At 50.6% G+C, this 13,250-nt stretch overlaps 1 protein-coding gene across 6 annotated transcripts in view; it reads left to right on the forward strand.

Moving 5' to 3' along the window:
- The window catches only part of arpp21 (cAMP-regulated phosphoprotein, 21), a 49,056-nt gene extending 38,785 nt beyond the window's left edge, over window positions 1-10,271 (forward strand). For all 6 annotated transcript variants that reach the window (XM_029248155.1, XM_029248157.1, XM_029248158.1 and 3 more), the window contains 2 exons: window positions 9,337-9,491; window positions 9,807-10,271. In XM_029248155.1, the coding sequence (XP_029103988.1) occupies window positions 9,337-9,491; window positions 9,807-10,064 (413 nt within the window). In that variant the 3' untranslated portion in view covers window positions 10,065-10,271. The remainder of the gene's footprint in view (window positions 1-9,336; window positions 9,492-9,806) is intronic.
- Window positions 10,272-13,250: the final 2,979 nt, after the last annotated feature.

Raw genomic sequence — 13,250 nt, forward strand, 5'->3', positions numbered from 1 at the left:
GACGAGGACTCTCGCACAGTCGGTGTTGTCAAAGGGGGCTGGAGAGATGTGTGACAAACGCCATCACTCGGTCACGTAGGTTTTAGAAGGAAGGGTGTCCTCACACCAGCAGAGAAGTGAGAGGTTTATCACATTTGCTTCGAGTCCTAGCATTTTGATTCTTGAGTTGTATCCATTCTTTTTTCCATTTTTGTTGTAGAAGAGAGAGTGAGTACAAGGACGATTTCCTTGTTCCCAGAAATAAAAGCTGTAGAAAGTTGCTTTGGAAAGTATACCTGAACTGCATCTCTGCGAAACTTAATCTGCAATTAAAATGAGTGTCATTTACATGTTCTTTTTTTTAGCGCATGCTTCGGGGTTCCGTACATCTCGCTATGTGCTATGATTACCATTCCTACATTTCTCTTTTGGAAGCGCATTTGCATACTCACCCAGACAGAACAAAGACAGGCAGGGATGGGGGGGGGGTCTGACAAAGGCAGCGTGTGTGGAAGTGACTCGTGTAAACCACGGTGGAGAGGAACTCAATATTCACAAAGCCGCAACCCCTCGTCTTGCATGACTGTCTCCGTCTAAAAGACAGGTAGCAGCCTACTCAGCCATTACAATAATGTCATACTGAAAATGTGGGGGGAGATGTTTATCAAAATCAGTTTCGTTTTATTTAATTCATTAAAATTTTGACAGAAAGTTTTCACACCAGGGCTCGAAGAAGAAGAAGAAGAAGAAAATCTGCCATCACATTCATCTCACTGCTGGCTGTGTTCTGTCTTGAGGCAAAACGCCACGTTTTCAGAATTCGGCTATTTGAAATAAAGAAATATTATTCCATATCGTAAGTTATACACTCATAACCCGACACGGCACAATGGTCAGAAGAGTTGTAGGAATTTGATTTTTGGGACATATGTAGGGTTATTTGGTTCAGGAGGAAATACAATACTTTGCAATCGATTAAAAATATTGAACGGCCGAGACACAACACATGACCAATCGGGTCTCGATGTAGGTGGGGGGGAAGGATCGCGCGATGGCCAGAGATGTTGGGGAATAACCCCATGCCAGACTGGCGACGGGGACCAACAGACTGACCAACAGGTTTGATCTGCGAAGGAGGGAAGCTACTGAACTCTGACACAATGTATGTGACACCAGGTACTTAACCCGAACTGCTTAAGTGAACGAACGAGCTGTCCGGACTAGTAACACGTAAACGTTCAATTAAACACGAGCAGCGCGTGCACCTTTTCGGCCTGTCTGGATACAGCATCTGTTAAGCACCTAAATGACGTAAGCGCTGTGAAGCGTGTGGCCGACAACAGGAGGCCACCGGACCGCAACGCACCGCAACGCACCGCAACGCACCGCGTCACCCGATGAGCTCAGCACTTCCGGTGTGACGGAGCTCCTCCCGGGGTTTGACGTGTGACGAAAGGAGGAGAAGAGAGAGCAGTAAACACAAACTACACAGAGAAAAAGCACCCCTCCCGTCCCGTCCCGTCCCGTCCCGTCCCCTCCCCTCCCCCCCAGTACTAAACTCTCAACAAAGACTCAACATTTGCTCATTAAAATAATTGGGGTGTGCTGCAGGGCCACTTTGTGTTGCTGGTGCAAAACTCATTAGATGATCTACTGCACCATTTTTTTTTTTTAACTGGGATCACTAACCACAGGACTGTGTGGAGATGTGCTTAAATCTCACGCACAAACCCAGACATCAGCCATGGGACTGCTGTTCCACATTTCGATTTCGGTTTATGATCTTCGAGTCAGAGGAAGTTATCAACCCCCCCCCCGACAACTGTCTTGTCGAGATGAGACTCTCCACCTCTGTGTGAATCTCCAGAATCCATCACCGCAGTCTTGTTCTTGCTCAGCCCTCCCACGCATGCATGTGGTGATCCATCGCGATAGCAAGACCGGAACCACGGTGTCGGACCGGTTTGAACGGAAAAAGAAACGGAACGGTGCCCCCGATTGTATCACTTTGCAGCATTTTGAAAGTTTGTCAAAAATCTTTCCCAGTACCAGCTGTTTCTTTCTGCATCCTTGTCTTATTTTGTATTCCAGCACTTAGAGGTGCTCATGTGCAGATCTGTGGTCATGTGACTAGAGCACTCATTGACCATAAACTATGCTGGGGGTGATCAAGGCTCTCCACGGAGGGGAGAGCGAGGCAGGGGAACATCTCTCTTACTGCAGGCTGTCATCGGGCCACTTGGATCCAGCTGGGTGGCAGCATTAATGTGTAAAATATGACAGTGCCAGCGTTGAAAGCAAATTCTCTGGGCTCGGCAACATCTACTTTAAGTACCGGAATTCCATAAACGTGTCAAATGATGTGTAAGAAATGGAATAAGCGGCTGCACTTAGACTCCGTCAGCTCTACCCTCTGGCATTCTGTAAATATTCGTGATGGGTCACGTGGGGCCTCAGACGATTTCCGCTGCCGCTTCATCAAGAGTCCGCGGCACCCCGCTCTGGGCCCGTACTGCACCTTCCAGCTCTTTTCGCTGCGACACATCTCACATAAAGTCACTGAACGGTGAAGGGTTGATAACACCGCATAGGTTGCACTGAACACTTTCAGGCTTCCCACAAGCCTGCATGACCTCTACCGTGCTGTTACTGGTGTGGGTTCTCGGGTGGACGTTTCCGTGCAGGTTTACCCATGATGGGTACAGTAACATGCATCAACAGAAGGTGTTTTCATGATCCGCACTTCTCAGTAGCAGGCAGTAAAGAGATAAAGCAGTTACTCTGGAAGTGGCAGCAGGGCAGCCAATAAAGGCCAGTGTTCTGCATTTAAATATTCCTACATCAGGTTGCCTGGGTGAGTTGCCACGGCAACGGCCGGCCGCTCGGGACTCTGCCGTTTCGAGTTGCTCTCGGGAAAGAAAAAGTGGTCCGGGTCCTGTTGTCCTGGCGTCCGACTGGGACCGTCGATTGATTGCATTAGTCCGACTCCTCTCTTGCATCAGTGATCGATGTGGCTGAGAGCAGTCTTAATGTCATTTTGGGTTGGGCAGCTGAAGGGCATTGGACGGGGCGGAAGGCGGGGGCTGCTCGGAGCCCTGACTTATTGAAGACCAAGTAGAGATGTCTGGCCGCCGTCCTGAACCGGGTACCATGTGTGATGTCATGAGGGCGTTTGAACCAATCGGGCTGTTTCCTTTCAGTGCTTACAGGTGTGTGTGAGACTCGTGACAGTCCGGTGCGTAGCATGCAGATTGTGCGTTAGCCAAGGGATGAGCTACCACATGTAAAAGACAGTCTGCCTATGATGGCGGTCTGTGTTCATGACACATTGTGATCATCCCAGCCTAACCGTGCTTCCGGCGATCGCCAACTGTGGACTTTCCTTCTGGCCAGCAGAGCCAAACCTACCGTGATTCCGGCACAGGCCAACACCGATGATAAATAAGGAGCCTGTGTATATGGTGGCGGTGGCAGGGCGATGACAGGGGGAAGGGGGAGTGACCTTGAGCGGTGTTGCTTGTAGGCAGACGGTTCACTCGGCCTTGCGCGATGCAAACGAACAGAACCCCGAGCACATCTTCCGTCACTCGATAAGCGCTGTGGCTCGTGGCATTTGCGCAAATATTACAAAAACCGTTCTGCACTCAATCGCCTCTTTCCATTCGTTCAAACCAGCAGCGTCCATCTCTCAGTATTTCATTCTGCCAGTTGTTCTGTAACATGTGCCACTGATGAACGCTGTCAGTAATGAACTTTGGTCAAATAACAATCTTCGAAATAACAACCGCAATGCAATGGTGCAAACGTCTTATCACCTTATTGTGTTATTGCAGTGTAGCTGATGGAAGTGAAACCTTTATCTTTCGTGTTTTACTCGCTGCTTTGAAACGGGGACATTTCAGCAACTCCTTGAAAGGAAAAATAATATCTTCAAACGTGTGCCGTCACTTGGGATTAAGGAGCAAACCGTTTGCCGTCTTGCAGAATCAGCTTCGGCTTCATTCGCAGCTCCTGCTCTGTGGGTCCCGTGGCAGCAGATTACAGCAGACAGTAGGTGAAACAAGGAACAAGGAGCAGTGAAAACAAGGGGAAACAACAAAAACAACCACCACGTGAGTGTGTGGAGAAACAGGAGTGTGATCATGAGTCCAGGTGGACTTTGGTTTTTCCCACCTGGCCAGAATGTGTCGGTGCTGGTGTGAGGGAGTGTGGCAGCACAGAGTTTGGAGCGGACAGTTTGGTGCACGATATTGCTTCTTCATCTTCATCAGCTCCATCAGCTTCTTCAGATCCATCAGATCCATCAGGAGGAAAGCGCCTTTCTAACGAGGCCCTTTCTGACTCTCACTGCCTTTTGTTTGGTGGTGCAACCCTGAGCCGTTGACCTCAGTTGCATGTATCTTTAGATAAAAGTCCACTATGCAAAGCACTGTGTTTCGCTGAGTCTGGGACACACATTTTTTTTCCAGCTCCATGTGTCTCAGCTCCAAGGTTGACAAATGACCAGAAAGCAGCAGATCCACACAAAGGGCCTTGTTATTGTTACTCTGCAGAAAGTTGCTCAAAAACGGTCCACATTTTCTCACACCTCTAGCTGCACTTGGCCCAGAGAGAAGGTGTCTTTAACTACGTTCCACTTATCAACCAGCTTTACACCTCAGAGACGCGTTTACCGTCTCCCGCTTCTCATACTGGCTGGTAATTTCATTTTGCCGGTTGACTGAAGAGCCAGGAACAGCGTGTGCAGCGTGTGTGCAGCGTGTGTGCAGCGTGTGTGCAGCGTGTGTGTTGCGTACGTGTTGCGTACGCCAAGCCGCTTGTTGCCATAGCGCCTTTTCCAAGATTCAGGGCAGGATTTTACTCTGCAGGTTTTGTCACACTCACTCACCTTCGACCTTTCTGAGTCAAAGCCGCTTCGCCTCCCCAGACAGACCAGCGTTCCACGTGGGCGCGTAGGAGAAAGGGAGCCGAGCCTCGGGGAGGGGTCTGGGGGCCTCATTAGTGGCGGCGCTAATGAGGGAGAATGAGAGTGAAATAAGTACACGTAGCCTGGCAGATTTCTCCGGCACAGCGCCTCCCGTCTCCACTTAACGACTTCACTAAAAGATATGCAAATTAGTCTGATTATTCGGGATTAGACATATAAAGAGGGAGGACAGTAAAAGGTTTATTTGTCCAGCAGTGACAGGGCAGGGACTCGCCTGGAATTTTAAACTGACCGTCGTCTAATTAGCTGCGAAAACTGGAGCGCTGGGAGAGGACTGCAGCGAGGGGACAGTCAAGGTCCCAGACATTTTCCAGCAGCTGCTCATTGTCCTCTGCACCTGCCACACCTGTCCTCTGTCCTCTTCGGCTGTCCTCTCTGCCTGCTCTCTGTCCTCTCCAGCTGTCCTCCCCGCCTGCTCTCTTTCCTCTCCAGCTGTCCTCTCTGCCTGCTCTCTGTCCTCTCCGCCTGCTCTCTTTCCTCTCCGGCTGTCCTCTCCGCCTGCTCTGTCCTCTCCAGCTCTCCTCTCCACCTGCTCTCTGTCCTCTCCAGCTGTCCTCACCGCCTGCTCTCTGTCCTCTCCGGCTGTCCTCTCCACCTGTTCTCTGTCCTCTCCAGCTGTCCTCTCCGCCTGCTCTCTTTCCTCTCTAGCTGTCCTCTCCGCCTGCTCTCTGTCCTCTCCACCTGCTCTCTGTCCTCTCCGCCTGTTCTCTGTCCTCTCCAGCTGTCCTCTCCACCTGCTCTCTGTCCTCTCCAGCTGTCCTCTTTGCCTGCTCTCTTTCCTCTCCGCCTGCTCTCTGTCCTCTCCAGCTGTCCTCTCTGCCTGCTCTCTGTCCTCTCCAGCTGTCCTTTCCAGCTGTCCTCCCCGCCTGCTCTCTGTCCTCTCCGGCTGTCCTCTCCACCTGTTCTCTTTCCTCTCCAGCTGTCCTCTCTGCCTGCTCTCTGTCCTCTTCACCTGCTCTCTTTCCTCTCCGGCTGTCCTCTCCACCTGCTCTCTTTCCACTCCAGCTGTTCTCTGTCCTCTCCAGCTGTCCTTTCCAGCTGTCCTCCCCGCCTGCTCTCTGTCCTCTCCGGCTGTCCTCTCCACCTGTTCTCTTTCCTCTCTAGCTGTCCTCTCCGCCTGCTCTCTGTCCTTTCCACTTGCTCTCTGTCCTCTCCGCCTGTTCTCTGTCCTCTCCAGCTGTCCTCTCCACCTGCTCTCTGTCCTCTCCGCCTGCTCTCTGTCCTCTCCAGCTGTCCTCTTTGCCTGCTCTCTTTCCTCTCCGCCTGCTCTCTGTCCTCTCCAGCTGTCCTCTCCGCCTGCTCTCTGTCCTCTCCAGCTGTCCTCTCTGCCTGCTCTCTGTCCTCTCCAGCTGTCCTTTCCAGCTGTCCTCCCCGCCTGCTCTCTGTCCTCTCCGGCTGTCCTCTCCACCTGTTCTCTTTCCTCTCCAGCTGTCCTCTCTGCCTGCTCTCTGTCCTCTCCACCTGCTCTCTTTCCACTCCAGCTGTCCTCTCCACCTGCTCTCTGTCCTCTCCTCTTTCACCCTCCCACTGAAACTCACACCATTAGCCAAACTGTGATCTGCAAAGTCGCGATTCCTGAAATGCCACAGTATTCTTAGGCATCATTCTGCCAGCGAAGACAAAACATTGGCAGCTTAATTGTATGGAAAAAGCAAGAGAGGATGTTGCTGTTGGAAACCAAGCGCACCCAGGGAGGGTCACTGAGTGGCCTTGGGCATTTATTATTATTATTATTCTTCCACAGTTATTGTTAGTATCATTAACACTGTTACCCCAGCCCATTCTCCTTAAGGACATGTAGTAGCAGTTGACAGAGCGATCATCTTCTCTTTCACACACAGCTGCGTCCCTCACACGGCTCTCTCCATCGCGCCACCGTAAAAAACACACACACACACACACACACACACACACACACACACACACACAACCTCCTTCAGTGTCTCAAGGTGAAGTGTCCTGAGCAGCAACCGTCGTCACTTAGACGAGCTCTCCTTCTCCTGAAAAGTGGGCACAAAGATGAGAGAACCATTCCGACTGTGTGAATAACCAAGAAACAAAAATCGATGAATTAATGTTAAATTAAACTGCGTGCATATTTTTCTGCATTTAAGTATCCACCTTCCATAATGTATTTTATACTATATACATTTTATGCTATATGTAAGTGTAAATAATGTGTTACTATAGCATGTACTAAAAAATATTTTAATTACATTTCATATTCGAATCATATGCCTACAATGTATCACTACTTGCTGCCTTCATATAAAGTGGATACAATTCAGAATAAAGGCTACAGTAGGAGTGATTTTGTATATGCTTTTCAGTCCTGTTCATGTTTTTACTGTGTCCAGCTGATCAGTCCTCCGGCCGACTGGAATGGTCACCTGGGGGGCACAGCCACCTCCGCAGCCCCACAGTGTCCCCATACCAACCCAGAGTGGACAGTTACATGATACTGTACATTTAGAAAAGTCAGACACATGTTTTTAGTCTGTTTTTAATTGGTGCATAAATCACTGCATGGGTCTCCATCTCATGCGCTTTTCCTGTATCATTTTCTTGTGAGGAACAGTCGCTCGAAGGGGGAAGGTTTTTGCCACTAAGGTGCAGCACCGAACTCAAACAAACATCCGAACGGATGGGTACCGTTGTGTGTCGATTGTGGCACAGCGCCAGCATCGGGCTCCACACCAGTGGTCCGTCTGCGAGATTAATTGGGAAGGGCCTTTCATCCCAGCACTCGGCTGCCTCGAAGGAGGACTAATTAGCTCTTGCGTTCTCCCCCCAGACTGTCCCCCCGCATTTGCCGCTGAGGATAAATGGTCTGGCACCTCTTAGACGGGGGGTAAGGAAGAGGGGGTTGGGAGTAGCTGCTCATTCTTTCCATATTCCCCTCTTGTTGCATTGTGTAAAGTGATGCCGGACTGGGCTTAATTTGACAAGCCCTACAGAGTCACATTCATTTTGCTTTTCTCAATTCATCTTGGCAGCAAACTTGGCCAACCTGCCTCCTTAGCCTCGTGCTATGATTATGCTATTACAGTCAACGTCACTTGTCACTTTTAATTTTTTGGATTTTAATTCATCTACATCCCATCCTTCTTGAAAAATTAATCAAATCTGAACTCCATTGTATGTGTAGCAGGAAGGTACGCTTTAAAGAAATTATAAGAACAGGCAAGAGGTCAAGTGTTGGTTGCCCTCATTAAACATATTCACAGTCACTGGTGCAGCAGCTCCAGTACACACAACCATTTAGAAAACATTGGTAAAATTCTAAAAACAAACATTATTTTGGAGTAAAGAAAGTTTAAATCCCTCCTTTGGCCTTTTTCGGTTTGTGCATATACCCTTTGGTCTTAGACATAGAGCTATAGTCCGTAAACTATGTGTATATACAGTATAATTTCTGTGGGATGTAAGGTAACTTTCGAACTCAACAATACGATTCTTCCTGGGACGGAAATTGGGAAATTTCAGCAAATGCGATCGAGTCTCTGGCTGCTAGGTCATTTGTTGTCGGGAGCCCTCTAGCCATTGACCAGAGGCACAAAGATGTTCATTAGTTTGAGTGACGGGGGAGGCAGGAGTCTGCAGGAATTCTGCCCTTTGTGGTTTGTTGGAAATGTCATGGTAAAGGAGTACGCCGGGGGGAATAGCATCACATGGCAGCAGATTCAGACCCAGCGGGAAGAAAATGGGACCATCCCACCCCCATCACATCCACAACCCTGTTTTTAGTCCATACGTTGGCCAGGACAGAATGACACACACACACTGACTGAAGCTGCTTGTCCCAAGTGGGGTCGTGGCGAACCGGAGCCTAACCCAGCAACGCAGGGCACAAGGCTGGAGGGGGAGGGGACACACCCAGGAGGGGACGCCAGTCTGTCACAAGGCAACCCAAGCAGGACTCGAACCCCAGACCCGCCAGAGAGCGGGACCCGGTCAAACCTGCCGCGCCACCCCCCCGTAGGTCAGAATTATTGAAAAATCAATTTTCTTTATTATTTATTGGCCTTTGGAGTGACGCACCTGTTTTCTCGCACTGAAAATGTACGTTGGTTATGCTGCCCTGCTCATTGTTTTGATGCAAGCCAACTTCAGATGTGACACATTTGTAGGGGTAAAGGTTCTCGCACACCTACAACTGAAAAAATCATACCGTTTCAACCGCACTTTGATAACAATATGCAGTTTGTATTTTTAAAAACTGTTTTTTTATTGTCTATTTTGCAATGAAGTGTGTATTTTGTGTTTTCCTAAAAAATCACGTTGAAGTTCTTTTAAACTTGTCATCAAGACATTATAATGACAGAGAGCACAGGACCATTTCTCAAGCACATCTAATTCTGCCTTGGCAGGTTACCAACCCCTCCTGTCCAATCAGCAACAGGGGTTCCAGGGCATTATGGGATTGCAGCAACCACCTCAGAACCAGAACTTAATGCCAACCAACCAGCAAGGCAGTCAAGTTCAAGGAATGATGGTGCCATACCCACCGATGTCCTCATATCAGGTATGCAGGCGACTCAGACAGTGATGCCTTCAGCCCGAACGATGAGCAGATGACAAATAATGAGGTTCTGTAAGGAAAAGGAGAAGTGAAACAACAGATGAATATCACAGCAATAGATGCTGATGGATGGAAGTGAGAGCAAAAGCAGCCGACAGGCTCCGGAGTCTCGGTGCATAAAATACAGCTGCATGTCATGTCCCGCTGATCCTCTGCAGGCAGGGATTTACTGCGAAATACCCTGGTGACTCTGGTGACGAGTCGCAGTGAATTGGTGCAGCTGCAGGTCAAGTTCAACGGCCCTCCTTCCTTCCCCAGGTGCCAATGACTCAGGGCTCCCAAGGGATGCCCCCGCCGTCATACCAACAGCCCATGCTGCTGCCAGGCCAGTCAAGCCAGGGGGGGCTGTCCAGCCCCGGTGTGCCAGTCTACTGCAACATGATGCCCCCGTCGCCACCAGGGAGCCTGTGCCTGCTGGGGGCACCGTGCCCCTCCAGCACCCTGCCTGTAATGCAGGCCAGCTGCCGCACCACCTGCGCTAATGTCAGCAGCAGCGGCTGGCAGGTGAAGTACTGACGCGCGCCGCGCCACGCCCCCGGGGTGGGGTCGGCGGTAGAGCAGGGTGGGGCAGCGTGGAGCCCCCGCCCGGTGGAAGATCCAACACCTCAGATCACGGCCTTCGAGCGTTGGGGGGGCAACGGGTGGTTAAGACTCTTCAAACAGTGCCATTATTCTGTAAAAAAAAGAAAAAAAAAAAAAAAAGAAAAAAAAGCAGAGAATAGTCAATAGTCACTCAAGATGTTTGCTAGTAAATGGTGCATATTTGAGTGGTGCCCCCTAGGGGTCACCCTGTAGCTTGGCCACATGAAACTTCTTCCTTCCCACTGATCACCACTGTGTAGACTGTAATAACCCTCAATCGCATTACTTTTGTACTTCGTGTTGAGTTTGTGAAGCTGAAAGTATTCATAAGATATATATTATATATAGACACAGTAAAGATATATATCTAAATATATATTACAAATGATATTGTACCAAAGCTGCAAGTGAACTGCTGTACTGAAAGCGTTAATTTATATACACGATAGAGTTTTTTATGAATATATACTGTATTGTAGTGTTTCAACACAATAAACTTTATCTGACCTCATGAGGAAAGGTCACCTTTCTAACTCCCGTCTCGGTGTCCTTCTTTCTGCCCTTTAGTCCGGGAACACAGCGTGCACTTTGCGTCTTTCCGTGTGTAGACAGAGCTGACACCATCCGTCAGCTTCCGCTTCCCTCGAAGGCACCCTCATCTTGCACCGTCACCCACGAAGGCCGACGTGTCTCCGGGGACTATCAGCCTAAGGGTTAAAACTCTTCTCTTGCCATCATCTCTGTTGCTGCTTCATCTCTGGAAATGCGAGCCTCGTGTTGAGGAGACCCTCCGGGGAGCGGAGGCCGTAATGCCGTGGTAATCGGATTTCCATCCATCGACCAGTTCGGTCGAGATCACGTAATCCATCTCGGCTCACGCTGCTTCCCCACCCAGATGTGAGGTCACTGAGGAGTCCAGGAAAGTGTCGTTTTTAAAACCGGACTTGTTCTCCTCCGTACGATGCGCACAATTTAAAGGGTGAACCGTTTCAGTCCCTCCAAACCCAACGAGATTTTAGCTCCTCGAAAACACCTTCTGCGTCTCCAGTGAGATGAAGTGGAACTCTACATGCTGTGGGGAGCCCACTTGAACGAGAGCATCTCAACGAACTTGTTCTAAATGGTCGACATTCTGGAGCTCGGTATTTGACACACTGTCCGCTACCGTGGATGTCGTGGTTCCACCGTGACCGTAACGCTGCTTTTCGGTGTTCTTCCTGAGGCATGTCTGTGACCAACATACACTGTGAGCCAACTGCTTTGGCGCTTCTACTGGCTCCACATGTTCGAAAGAGCGAAATAGTGCCCCCCCCACACCCCATAGGCACCGGGTCACAGATCTGGTGCATTTTTTAAAACCGGAACCCGTTGCAGGGCTCTTCTGTGCGATTGTTCAGCATTTGGAAACGTTTGTCCTCACACATCAGACCAGGTGTAACACGGAGTGACGAGAGATGGCTTCAGCACCAGGGACAGCTCCCGAGTCCCGGCTCCAGCAGCACCGGAACTGCGGTCCCTCGTGAAGCGAGGAACCGAGGGACGACACCGAGTGTCGGTCTGGCCCGGCGCGCCGCACGCTGCATATCGGCAGACCGGTTCTTCCTGTTGGAACCACCAGCGCCAGCGGACACGGCACCGACCGGAGCAGCGACAGCAGGACCCACTCGAAAGGAGACCCGACGGACGAGTGCGTGCCAAGCGGATGGCTCAGAGCGAAGGGCGGACCCTCAGAACACACACCACCAGAGTCCAGAGAACAGCTGGACCAACATCTGGAGGACTTTTCTCTGATGTTCTTCCCTACCCCATTTCCATTTTCTGCTGGTGTACACAGATAGTTATAGAGGCAGCTCCGAACAGACCTGGGCTGCGCACCAGGTGGCTGCAGTTCCTGTGACGAAATGGACGGGTGGGACTGTAGGGTTACGGGAAATGTCCAAATGAAAAAAAACAAGCAAATGAAGAAGAGAGGGCAGCTGGGTGTCATCTACGAGCAAAGACATGGAGCTGCTCTGCTTCTTGGGCTGGAGTCCATCAGAACTAGATCTGCTGAGCACAGCGACCAGACCGCTCGGCCTGTGGTTCGGTCACCGCCTCGAAAGCGGCGGAGCTCCTGGTAGACCTTCCACTTCTCTGGTCACCTGGCACAAGGTCACGTGAGCTCTTCGCTCTCCACCGAGACCTCGACGTGCTAGAAGGACCAACTGCCGAACAAGTGGAGAAAACTCCCGAAGCTTTGCTCGCAACTTCCACATCCGGGTTGCGACTTCGGGTCTCCAGAAGACCACTTTAAGGTCTTTGTGGTTTCCCACACATTGGAAAAGGGGAAACCTGCTTCGGCGCCGTCTCTTCACTAACACGCAGAGCGAGGAGTCTATCAGTAAGCCCAGGGTTCGGGTTCGAACGACAGAGTCCCTCCGATCCACCAACACCCTCATTGCTCCGCATCAGCACAGGACTTGGTCCACATTCAAAGACGGACCACGATACACATTCCCAAAACGGAAGAGAGAGCTCGCCTTCGCCGTTTTCTTAGGGACGCTTAGCGTCTCCGTGGCCGTCGAGGACTCGGCAGCATCTCGTTGTTCTCTAAAGCAACACTGAGACACATTCGTTCCATTCACTTGGACTCATTGGGTCTAATTGCGACATCAGTCACTTCAGGGTGTGGTCAACAGTCTGGGGTCCAGCGATGAGCCTCAAGATGTTCGTCCGCTTGACTGTTCTGATGTTTCCCACAATTCAGGAAGTTCCCCGAGCTCCTGGTCCCACACAACCTTGTGAACCTGTCAAGTAGTGTGTGTGTGTGTGTGTGTGTGTGTGAATATGTTCCTCACAAGCCTCATGGGGGCTCCGTCATTTAGAAAATCGCCGTCCTCTGCATTTTCGCTGCCTTTCTCAGCTGCCGGAACCTAATTGGAGAGAAAGGCAGCAATAAGTCAGCATTACGAGGCGGGCGGGCGTCACGTCGCTGTCAGGACTCCTCCCCCGGGGCCTCGGAGACGAGTGCCTCGCGCACACACATACTGTACATGCTCACACGCGCACACACATACGCACACACCTGCAGCAGCTGAGACGGTAAACAAAGACACATCTGAGTGCACCCACGGGGGGGGG

Source organism: Scleropages formosus, chromosome 23, assembly GCF_900964775.1.
Source record: "Scleropages formosus chromosome 23, fSclFor1.1, whole genome shotgun sequence".
Lineage (NCBI taxonomy): Eukaryota > Metazoa > Chordata > Actinopteri > Osteoglossiformes > Osteoglossidae > Scleropages > Scleropages formosus.